The sequence below is a fragment of the Rosa rugosa genome, chromosome 1, assembly GCF_958449725.1.
Source record: "Rosa rugosa chromosome 1, drRosRugo1.1, whole genome shotgun sequence".
NCBI lineage: Eukaryota > Viridiplantae > Streptophyta > Magnoliopsida > Rosales > Rosaceae > Rosa > Rosa rugosa.
Genome location: NC_084820.1, coordinates 2,005,976 through 2,018,037, shown reverse-complemented (window position 1 = coordinate 2,018,037; position 12,062 = coordinate 2,005,976). Strand labels below are relative to the sequence as shown.

The 12,062-nt window shown below is 38.0% G+C and overlaps 1 protein-coding gene across 1 annotated transcript; it reads right to left on the bottom strand.

Annotated features, from left to right (window-relative positions):
* Window positions 1-596: 596 nt before the first annotated feature.
* On the bottom strand, window positions 597-7,431 carry LOC133709710 (uncharacterized). Its single transcript, XM_062135549.1, has 16 exons — window positions 7,211-7,431; window positions 6,420-6,487; window positions 6,107-6,262; window positions 5,516-5,683; window positions 5,025-5,175; window positions 4,666-4,745; window positions 4,260-4,532; window positions 4,029-4,172; window positions 3,471-3,605; window positions 3,160-3,258; window positions 2,669-2,725; window positions 2,379-2,583; window positions 1,891-2,009; window positions 1,594-1,662; window positions 1,264-1,362; window positions 597-1,185 (listed from the first exon to the last, which is right to left on the bottom strand). Exons 1-16 carry the CDS (start codon window positions 7,320-7,322, stop codon window positions 946-948), a joined length of 2,175 nt encoding a protein of 724 aa, XP_061991533.1. The 5' UTR covers window positions 7,323-7,431; the 3' UTR covers window positions 597-945.
* Between the last annotated feature and the right edge of the window lie 4,631 nt (window positions 7,432-12,062).

The following is a 12,062-nucleotide window of genomic DNA, read 5'->3' as shown; positions in this document are numbered from 1 at the left end:
CCACCGATTTAATACATTTTATCAGAGAATATAGCAGGACAAGCTAATAAGCTGATTAGCCAGCTCAGATTCTAGTTTCTTAAACAAACCATATGAATGACACCTTCCTATTTCCTACCTATGAAAAAGACCTCCAAAATCATTGTAAATTATAAAACGACAAAAAGAAGACCGAAATCTTTTCAAAAAAAAAAAGAAGAAGACCGAAATAAGAAATAATGCTTCTTATTTACTTTTTATTAAAGAAAACAAAACCCATGTCCTGGATATTCATAGCCACCCACGATGATTCCAGCTTACAGTGGGCTCCAAGGGCTGGTACATTGTCCTGTGTTTCAGTACCAAGATTTTGTTGAACTAGAAAGGTTGCGGTAGATGACCTAAAGTACGACGATTTTGTACTATTACAAATCCATGAACCGTAGTCGTTTGATACGAACTTTTGTCGTCTGGTCTTTTATGGCTGCTGGTTGAAATTCAGAGGTTCTAAGAAGAACCAGACCCAATCATAGAAGAAGAAACAAAGGGAAAATGCCAACAGAGAGGTCCAAAAGTAGAGGATTACCTTGACTAAAACAGGAGACGCAAAATCGAACTTTTTGAATAAATTTCGGGGGACTTTCTTTAATCTTTACAAGATTAGATGTATGTCCATGGAATATGCTTCTTTTGCTTTATACAAAAGCTAGAAAATCAACATCAGGGCGATAGAGAAAGCAGGGATAGAAATGGAGATAAGAAAGATGGGAAAGCGACCAAAGCTTACAGATAAATTGTGGGGGGTTAATTCTTTACTCATTGCGATTACAATTGATGAAATGAATAGCTGGAAAAAAGTCGCTTCAAAAATTGGTGTTACAAGTTCTATACTACAAGACTCGGCCTCTGAATTTCTGTGGAGGTAATGAGTGTTTCAAAATTGGTACGAACGTTGAAAGATGAATTTCAAGATCTCTTAACAACAGCTGTTGCGAAATAAGGATGGTGGTTGAACTCGAATGATAACTTCAGTGAGGGGTCAAGGGCTCCGGCTCGGGAGATTATGTTTAAGGCAATGCTATTGTGCTCGGCTACTTGCTCTAGCCTTCGTAGTTCGGCAGATTTTTCTGGGTTGTTGGAAAAACTGCTTTTTACCTCCTTCACAATCTTCTGAGCATCTTTAAAGTGATCATACCTAACTAGGTTCTGCAAGAAGGAAGAGATAACATTAAGCCTTCCGGAGGACCATGGGAAAACTATGCAAAATTATCACTATTCACTCACCAGTAAACGAGCATGAGTAGTAGAATCCTTAAACAAGGGGTACGAGACTTGATCAGGAATGCAAGCCTTTTGTAGAAGCTCAAAGTGCTGACTAAATCTCTGCCACAAAAAAAAAAAAAAAAAGAGTTAAACCCAGTGAGAAAGAAAGAACAAATATGGCAACATTGACCAATAACTTCTCTAGACTATTAAAGTCAAAAATAAAATAGCTCCCAGATAGCATGGAGGTGTATTTTTTTTTTGCATTCCATATTTACATTTGAGAAGAATACTGTAATTTACCAAGTTCACACGGAAAACTTAATATATGGAAAAACATAAATGATATACCTCATGCTCAGTATTAAAAGGGCTTGGACTTTGTACCGTCATACGTTCATTCCTCAAAGCAGCAAGCATCTGAAAAAATTGGATTCATTAACTGTGAATTCAACAATGAAGCAAAACATTTATGCTAGGAATGGACAAGATCTGTCCATTCACAATATAACTACACAACTTATTACCCACACATAAGATCCAAAGGAAGAAACCAAGATTCCTAAAATAAATTCCCAACCCCGTATCATTTTAATTGGTGTTATGTGGAAGTGACATTTCTTAATTAAGAAACTAAAGCAAAATTACCATTGCTAGTCCCTCTGCAAGACATATTTGGCATTGAAGAAACAAGATTGCAGGCGGAATCCGAATATCCCTTGCCACATCTTTAACAGAATCCCTCTTCTTCTTTCCCCTTCGTTTACCTGATCAACAGAAGTACATAGTGCATCAGATGGTGCCATAAGCTCCGTATAACATCTGTGTAGAGCCCTTCACTTGATTCATCTATCCAGACAAATGTTGACCACTAAAATGACAGGCTAAATATATTTTTCTTTTCCTATCCTACCAAAATAGCACAGAATGTAAAATACTTAAGATTAATAATGTTTCAAATAATGTGCTCGCTAGTAAAAAGTAGAGGAATTCCAACAGTGACAAGGGAAGAATGACAGCCACTAAGCTATCATCAAATTCACTGGTGTTCATGCATAAGTTGAACGTACAACTAAAGATGATTAATCTGAAAACTTCCTTAATTGAATTAAGTTACAGAATGTTAGCATAATTACCACTGTCATTGCTCGCGGCCATTTTAAGAGACTTTTTCTCTAAAATCTTGATCAGGACAACATAGATGTACCAATATACCATGCAATATTCACTTTGTGAATATAGCTCCAATTCAAAACCTAAAATGAGAAATCGAGAAGCAATCCAGTACGTTTGCTCCTCCACCCAAACAAGGATGTGTTGGACTATATTCATGCACGCATTCTGTCAAAATCCAAATGCATTTAATGATTAAGCAAGAACTTTGATGGATATATTATTAAAGTAACTCTCTCAGAGAACAACATACCTCATCATTTGAAGAATCTGTGTTTTCCCCCGACTCCTTTCTAAAGGCCATCTCTAGCTATAAGTTCACATATAAAAGATATAAGCACACTAACCAACAACACTGATAACGCAGTTATTGTAGAAATTGTAATCTCCAGTACACTACTCAAGTCAAAGTTAACAAAATTTAAAATATGTGATGTCAACGCAGCAAAGGTAATAGACCCTATAAGTAGAGATAGTTGGTGTTAGCGATCGGCCTCCTAGTGAGCACGACCATTATAGACAGATGGTAAAAGAAAATAGCATGCTATTTAAATCTGTTTATATACTTATTAATAACATCCATTTCACTTATTAAACACAACGCATGTACAAGGTAACGTATTCCTTGATCTCATTGGAGTTACGTGCTTTATGGTATGTTCACTTCAGATACTGGGTTCATTTGAGCCTCAAGAAAGTAGAAAAAACATATAGAATCTCTTTCTTTTAAAATATGTGACATACCTGTATGTAGACAACACGCCAATCTTGTAAAATCTTTCCAAGCTTACGCCTTTGCCACGCACTATTCGTACATAAAATTTTTAGCAAGTTGATTACCAACTGCAATACATAATGATTCAAACATTAGACGAAGCACCCAGAGAGATGTTTAATACATTAATGAATAAGTAATTGTCATACAAGAGCATTAATTCTTATCCCATGATGCCCCATAGCAAAACAAGAAACAGAATCAAACTATGATCACCCCAAAGAAAATTACAGAAACAGAAAGACGTATATGACGTTCCAAACGTAATAATTGGCTTCACCTGTCCCAGGTGAACAATTGATTCATGTTTCTGCATATCATGGTTCCTTATAGAATCAGGTACAGCTGCAGCTCTGGTAATAACACCAAAGAGAGGATCCCGGCCATAGAGTTTCCCATCTTCAACAAGCAGACGCTGCTCAACAGTTTTCATGGTCAACAATTAAGAAAACTAACAGAATTGTAGTGATTAACTATGTAGAATACAATTTGGAGCAAAAAAAAAAAAAAAAAAAACTGCTTCTCACAATGTTAACTGTTGTTGCCTTTTCGATAATGGAATAGGTGTAGAACCAGGGGGGGCTAAAGTATTTTTAGAAAGGTACAGATAATTGTGAGAAAAGCTATGTTACCAAAACCTTTGCTAAAGTCATCATAACAGATACCGGATTGCCTTTTCGATAATGGAATAGGTGTAGAACCAGGGGGGGCTAAAGTATTTTTAGAAAGGTACAGATAATTGTGTGAAAAGCTATGTTACCAAAACCTTTGCTAAAGTCATCATAACAGATACCGGATATAAAATAAACACAAACAAATGAAACATTGAATAACGAACCTGAAGATGAGCTCTTGCTACTAAATCAGGCAAAGATTTTTGGAATTCAACCACAAAGTGCAGAACACTTTCTAAAGATGGGTCCAATGGGTAGGAACATATGACATCCAGATCGTGAAGAAGTTTCATAAAATATTCAATAGCCTGGCATCACAAATATTAAAAAAGAAAAGAGTTAGAACAATGGAAGTAAATTACTACAACTATCAGTAGCAATTATAGAATGCATACCTTTTTCCAACTAAGAATTTGTATTGCGCGTGGTGGTGTTGGAGCAGATAATCTACAGTTTAAACTAGCATCAAATCCAATTGCTTGACAGCCAGAAGCAGTAGTTTTATCTTCTATACTTCCTTCATGAGTTCCAGGAGACCTAGATCTAAGGAACTCCGATGAGTTAAGCATGCACTGTAATTCTGATATGCAGGAGGCTATATGCTTTCTTGCCAACTCCAAACCTCTCCCTTGAGGACGTCTCATGCAAGTAAGAACATGATAAAAATGCTGAAAAAAAAGAAGAAGACGCCAGTTCTATTTAGCTTCAACAAGATGGGGTGTATATATCTTTAAGTGCATGCATACATGTTTACAGATGATGCAGATGCGTATAAAATAAAATAAAAACACAGGGTAAGACCTTACGAAAACGTAAGCGGCATAACAAAGCTTTGCAGTAGGCTTCCTCCAATTCAAGATTATTTTGCAGTGGCACAAAGTCTGAAAAAAAATAGCTAGTATATGAACCAAGCATAATTTTGTAAAATGTCTAAACTTACACGCAGTCTGAAAAGGTGGCAACAGCTATGGAATACACAAAATAAGTCACACTGGGGATATAAAAGTATACGGTAGGAAACAAACAGAGGCAATCATTACACAATAAACAAAAAGAGACCTAACAAGGAATACAAATAGCAGTATGAACATTAACATGAAGTATATTTGTTTTCTTGACTTAAAAATATAACATCAATACGAACGTGAACATATATCTACCTTCTAACACTCTTCTTTTTGACGATGGGGCTTTACAAGCACGTAATTGGCGATTAACTGTTTCTTCAACAGCATTTAGCATTGACAAGCACTTATCATCTCCATCCCCATGCAAAGCCAGACCATATGACATTGTAAAGAGGTCTTCTTCCTGTGAACGAGAGGAGCTTGATTAAAATAGATATCAAACCTTTCTTTCACTGCAAGATACTAAATAACAACTGGGACTACATTTTGTATAAATGTAATTAATACTATTTTGCATGTAGACCAAAGTGCATTGTCAGCCAATCAGTTGCTGGGATATACCAATCGTTCATGAGTAATTTACTGTCCACATTAATTTCTTTTCTATCTGTTTCTGATTCAATACTAGGAGCAATAAAAATTTACTAAAAAGACAACACCAAAGGAAAACAAGAGTTAAACAACTTCAAATCAATGGAAACACTGGAATGGTATAGGAGAAAAGAGCTGTTGGAGTACTTTACTTCATGAGTGCGTGCATCTGAGACAACTGAAATGACCGTCTTGCAGGTTGCTCGTACGACTTTGCAATAAGAATGTAGTAATGCATGTGAAGATGTCCTATCAGGCCGGAGAAGATAGATGCAAGAGAAGATAGTTTGAGCCAATGAATGACCCTTGTGCCATGTCGCCTGCCATTTAAATGATTAGATATAGGAACAAAGGCAACAGGATAGACTGTAGTACAGACACAAACAACTTACGACATGATCTACTTTGCTGATTTCAGACACATGTAGAATTTTAATTAAATGATGGGAGACAAGCAAAAATTTAAGATTCTACGAGAAAAGGTAAAAATAAATTTCATAGCAGATTTTTACTGCAGAAAGATTCCCATAAAGGAATTTCATGCGGGAGTTATAAAAACCCAGGAATTAACGTTTCTATTTAGCTTTGATTAATATCAAAATTGTTGCCTTTTATTCAAGTGGGTTCTACTCTGTATCTTTCATATTTTATTTGTACATAAAATAAATAAATAAATAAACTCAGTGCATGATAATAATATGAAAGGCAGTATTTTGGATGCCATCAGAGAAGTAATGCCATACCTCACACGCTAGAAGATGGTCCATAATATCAATAGTGCACTGAACATCCACCGTTCTATCAGAGCTAATAGGAACTGGAGCAGCACCATCCTCAATTGCTTCGTCAACAGAGTAGTATTTACAAACGATACCGGAATCCATCTTTGGGTCCATTATCTAACAAGTAAAACGAGAAGAAATTAAGGAGTATGACTCATGTCAGAGCATTAATGGCAGGGAGGAGATTGAAAAAGACACATTTATATGATCGAATTCTGAATAAATTATTTAATTTAAGATGAAGCAATGTTGCGAAATGCAGACAATGTGTTACCTCTAAAGCAGACATGGCAGCAAAAAGATTGAAATTATCTCCATGAATGAGCATGCCATCTTGAAGATCTGTCACCAAAGGTCATCAATAAGAGAGACAAATGAGAATGAGCACGGACTTATAGCCTAGAATTGCAATTAAGTTCTAAAATCCAAACAACTTCTTATATAGTGTTTCTGATATCATTTTATTACATAGAAAGCAAAGATTTCAGTTCTACATTGCAGAGTCATGTTTCAAAATTCTCATTTCCTACCGATCCCAGCAATCAAATGAAGCAACGAGGATTTACACATTCCACATTCACTTTAACTCAAGCTTTAGTCATCCAAACACTTGACGATTCAGAACCACACGAAATCCTATCAAATAAGTTCTAAAACTCAAAAAAACTCCTTATATAGTTTTTCCGATATCGGATTATTACACAGGAAGCAAAGATTTCAGTTCTATATTTCACACTCAAGTTCTGAAATTCTCATTTCTACCAATCCGAGCAATCATCAAATGAAGCAATGAGGATTTACACATTCCACATTTACTTCAACACAATCTTCACTCATCGAAACACTGGACGATTCAAAACCACACCAAATCCATGCATTTCAATTTTCAAATACGCCAGTAAGCAACTTGTTTCAGTGTTGATTCACATTTGCAGCTCAGAATTTCAAAGTTCATAGCTACACAAACAAGCTCGGGATTCGTCTCCGAAACCAAAACAGAGTAAAGCAGAGAGAAAGAATCATCTGAAAATTAAGCTTAGGGCAACGAGAGAAACCAGAACCGACCTTTACACGCGGCGTCGAGGAGCGGCGACACGTCGGCCCAGACGGAGTGATCGCCGGAGGGAATGGGGGCGCGTTCCGGTAAGGGAAGGTCCATGATAGCTTCGTCGGCCATCGGCGGTGGTCTCGGCTCTTCACTCTTCTTCTGGTTCTGGTTCTGGTTTTGGTTAGAGAGAGAGAGAGAGAGAGTCTGAGAGAGGGGTCTATTTGGTTTTGCTTTGCCCACTTGCCAAACCAGCGGGCGGGTCAATCAGCACGGAGGAGACTCTTGGAGTCCGGGTTTAGCGGTTTAGGGCATATCAAACGGGTCGGACCTCGTGTTTATGTGGGCTCGGAACTCCTGTTTTTGTGGGCTTGGGCCTCGTGTTTATGTGGGCTGGGGTCCAACTTATTGGACTTCCTTTTTTTATTTTTTTTAATGAGATCGAATTACACAATGGAGGTTGAGTTAACTAGGCATTGACAGTGAAATTGACTTCTCACAGAACATGTTAAAAACGACGTCCTCAAAAAGAAGTGAGCATGTAGATAACTTGAATGATTGTGTTGATAATTTGAGAAATGTTGTCAATTTCGAGCACAGTAATTGATAATGATTGTACAATCACCTTCAATGTATGCTCATATGAGAAATTGAGAAGCCTTTAGGTAACTTAGGTCGACCATTTTACTTCTATATCATGCATCCTCATATTGGCCACTTATATTTCTCTTGTACTGTCATTGGTCCAACGAATGTTCATGTATTCTTGTCATTTCATTATAGTTTACATCTTCAATCTAGCGCAGTTGTATAGAACTATAGTTATTTTCTCTTTTCTTCTTCTATAATTTGTCATTTAAAATAGGTAATAAAATTCAATCATCATTATATAAATACAAAATAAGTTTTTGGTAAAAAAATTTAGATTATCACAAATACGTACTTTCAAGCTAGAACTTGACTCTTTACGTACATGTTTATTGGATATAGATTTTAATGATTATATGATAGTGTAGTTTAAGGGTTTTATAGTACACTACTATAATAAGTTAATTTTCAATAGTGTCAAATGTTCAATGCAATGATGCATAGATCAATCGTGTTGTTGATACCCAAAAAATCACAAGACATGTCGCACGCACATTTCAACCCAAAAAAAGGAAACACACATGCGAACCACATTTATCTTTAAAAGTTGCATATTGAACCATCATGCCACGCATGTGGACCCAAGCCACAATTACACTCTTGGAGCTTGCATAAGTGGGTGTGGTGTGGATGGTTACGGAAATACATATTGCTTGTCTATTGATTTAGTGTTGTTGGTGATTTCGGTCTTGGGCCCGAAATCCAAGCCCGATGACTTAAATCGATAGCGAAATGGTGAATATGAGATTTGGACCAACCTTTTTCCTAAAAACTCAAAACCCAAATAAACAGAAAGCCCAGCTTTCTTCCTCTTCATTCTAATCTTGCCTTCTTCCTCGCAGCAATTGTACACACACAGATCGAACTAAAATCCTCAAGAATGATCGATTCCTTATGCTAGGTAGTGTGTAATAACCTCATTTTCCATTACCTTAATTATTGAATTTTCTGGTTTTGGCACTAGAGTAGTGATGATTTCTTTTTTAAAAAAAAAGAAAAGAAATCTGTGAGGCGTGTTGAGCAACAGTGAAGCAGTGCTTCTGCTTTACTTCTTTTGTATATTGAATGAGAATTGGTGGAAGGCGGTAGGCAGCACAGTGCTTCTGCTTTAGTTCTTTTGTAGTATTGTATGCGATTGTTGGAAGGTGGTAAGCAAGCACAGAAGAGAAAAAAAAAAAGAGGAAAAGAAATTCCACTCTCTCCCGTTCTCACGTCCGAAAACAACCCAAAGAACAGAGCAAATTTCTCCAAGATTTTTCTCGCTCCACAGGCCATCGATCGACCCCAGACCACGTCCCACGCCTTCGCCTCCTCCTTTCGCAGCTGCCGGTAACAGCCTTTCGCCGTCTCGTGGGCCGTACACGGCGGTGGAGCACAAGGCCGGTTTACCCCCGTTTTGATTTCAAGCTTGATATCTCAAGCTACCAGTCACCACTCCTCACCAAACTCCATCCACAAGCTCGCCTCAACGTCCTGAAGCTCCCAGAAGTGGCCTTGCACGGCGGCGCTACTCGTGGTGGCGGCTGGAAGCCAGACCCGATCAAATCGAAAACCGAAGCTTCGAGCAATATATCTCGCGCTACAGGACGTTGTTTTGAGTGTTTCTTGAACTGGTGAACTCAGAGTGAGGATCTGAACAACTTTCCAGAAGGTATCGAGGTCTGAAGTTGTAGTTTTTACGTCGAACTAGGAGCTCGCCGGTTTCTGGGTTTTTCCGGCCAACCGACTGGTTTGAGGTAATTTCTATTCCTTCCGGTCATTTTCAGACTTCGTGCTAGTTATGAAAGTTGTCAAGCATGATGAGAGGAAGAAGAGCAGCCCGGCCCCGACACCATTGGTGGTGGTCGGCGGCGGCTCTGCCACTAACTCCGGCGGCCCTTTCCGGCCACCTCCGGGGATCAAAAATATGGTTTCTGTACATTTTCAGATTCTATATTTCAATACGATCATTTTGATATATTATACACAATTTTTGGATATCATATGATTAAGTTATGAATTTTACGATTTCGATCGATTTCGATCGTTCGATTTGTGATATGTGAAGATCGGACCGTCCGATGGACTTGTAGTTTTGATATGTTGATCTTATGACTGTCCCAGTGGCTTTGTGTGGTCATGGGCGAAGATCCGACCGTTGGATCTTCGTATAATTGCTAAACAGTGACTAGGAGGCGATTCGTGAGAATCCGTCCGTTGAATTTTCGTATAAATTAGCGGAGATGTTAGTAAGGACGATTCAGGAAGATCTGACCGTTGGATCTTCGTGATGATTTTTGGAGGATGATCCTAAAGGCGATCTGTGAGGATCCGACCGTTGGATCATCATTTAATTTCGATCCGACCGTTGGATTGTCGTTTGATTATGTTTTTGAGTTATTGGCTAAGTTAAGGTCATGTCTGATTAGGTGATCGACGGTTTGATTTGGCGGACGATTCGTGAAAGTGTATTTTGAGCTGTTAAGAAGACGCAGCGGGAATTTAGAGGTGAGTAAACCTCACGTGGTTCATATTACGAACCGAATAAATTTAATTACCTTGTTTTGTCGTAATTGCGTGAAAATATTTATGAAATAAATATTTGTTTTAAAATCATATGGACTTGATCAACTACGGTCCATGGGTAAGTAAAATGATTTTTACTATACAAATGAATTTCTCGGTTTTATTGCATGTGAACTATAGTTGGTATTAGTGATTATCCCTGAGCGGATAATTACGTATATATATATTTACGTGATTATATGTGAATGGTGTGACATTGAAGAGTGTGGAATTGGGATGATTAAATTATTATGAATTGACATGTGACTTACCATATTTATATGTGATGAACATGATTGATGAGTTCTTGTTAATATTCATGATTTACATTGGAGGATGTATAGAGTTAGAGAATGTAGGGTTCTGAGGATGAGGTGTCCGAAGTTCGACGGTTAAGGATAACCGGAGTGTTTGTGTACTGAGGACGGGGATGTCCAAGGTGCGACGGTTTATTATTAACCGAAGTTGTGTGCTGAGGACGGGGATGTCCAAAGCGCGACGGTTTATTATTAACCGAAGTATATGGTGCTGAGGACGGGGATGTCCAAAGCGCGACGGTTATAGTGTTAACCGAAGTATTTTTGCCGTTGCTTGACCCTAGGCCAAGGTGTCAGAGGTAACGAGGCAGTTAGAGCTCTAACGTGTTATGGGATGGGACCAAAGTGGTGATAGTGTTGTGAGATAGGACCAAAAATGGTGATAGTGTTGTGTGATAAGACCAAAGTGGTGATATTGAATGGGTTTGACGTTTGCGTCGTGGATGTTGAGATTGTTGGTTGTATTGTTGAGTTATAAGAATTGTAATTTAAAATCAACAGTTCTTTCTTGTTTACTCATACTGGCTGTAAAAAGCTTACCGGGTTTTGTGTTGTTGCAACTCCCGGTACACTATTCAAATTGTGTAGCGGGAAATCCTACAGGTCAGGAGAACCAGGACGGTGATCGGGCTGCTTAGAGTAGTGCTATGTGAATTACAGCATTATATTGTGAGGTTTGTTATGCTCATTTAGAGCTTTGCAATTTTACTTTGTAAGAGTGAATTGTAATAATTAACTCGAGGGTTTCGAGTTTTTGTGTTGAGTGGCGAGTGGTGTGTTTGTTTGTGAGAAAAAAATTCAGAACGTTATTTGTATTAATTGTTTATTCATGTTTCGGATTTGAATTGGTTATTCAAAATTCGGGGCGTGACAGTTTGGTATCAGAGCGTAAGGTACATATTTGGTGATAATCAGTACTCCCCGAGTGATGGCCCGTCTGCAGCGGATCCCCATCATATACTCTTCGGTACTGGTATAATCATTGGGTATGTCTTAGTATGGGGTCTAGACAGCGTGTATGTTTGTAGGACGGTAGAGTTGTCTTCTAAGTTCGTATTAGAATAAGTTTAGTTTCCGCAGGTTGTAATCTTCGAGGAATAGAGACCTCTAGATTTAACTCTGATGAGTCGGTGAGATTTGTTTTATGGAAGTGAGGTCCTTTTGGATGTTGAAGTGTTTGGTTGAAGGCATGATGTTGACCTATGCACGTACCTAGTGTGGATACGAGTATGAATTGTTATAAATTTTGTCTTCTTAAGTTGGACGTACAGATGTTTAGATGGGGTGTACGTATCAAGGATTAGATATCTTGTTTTATAAAGAGACGTCTTAGTGGAGTTTTGGTAATTGACATGTGATACGT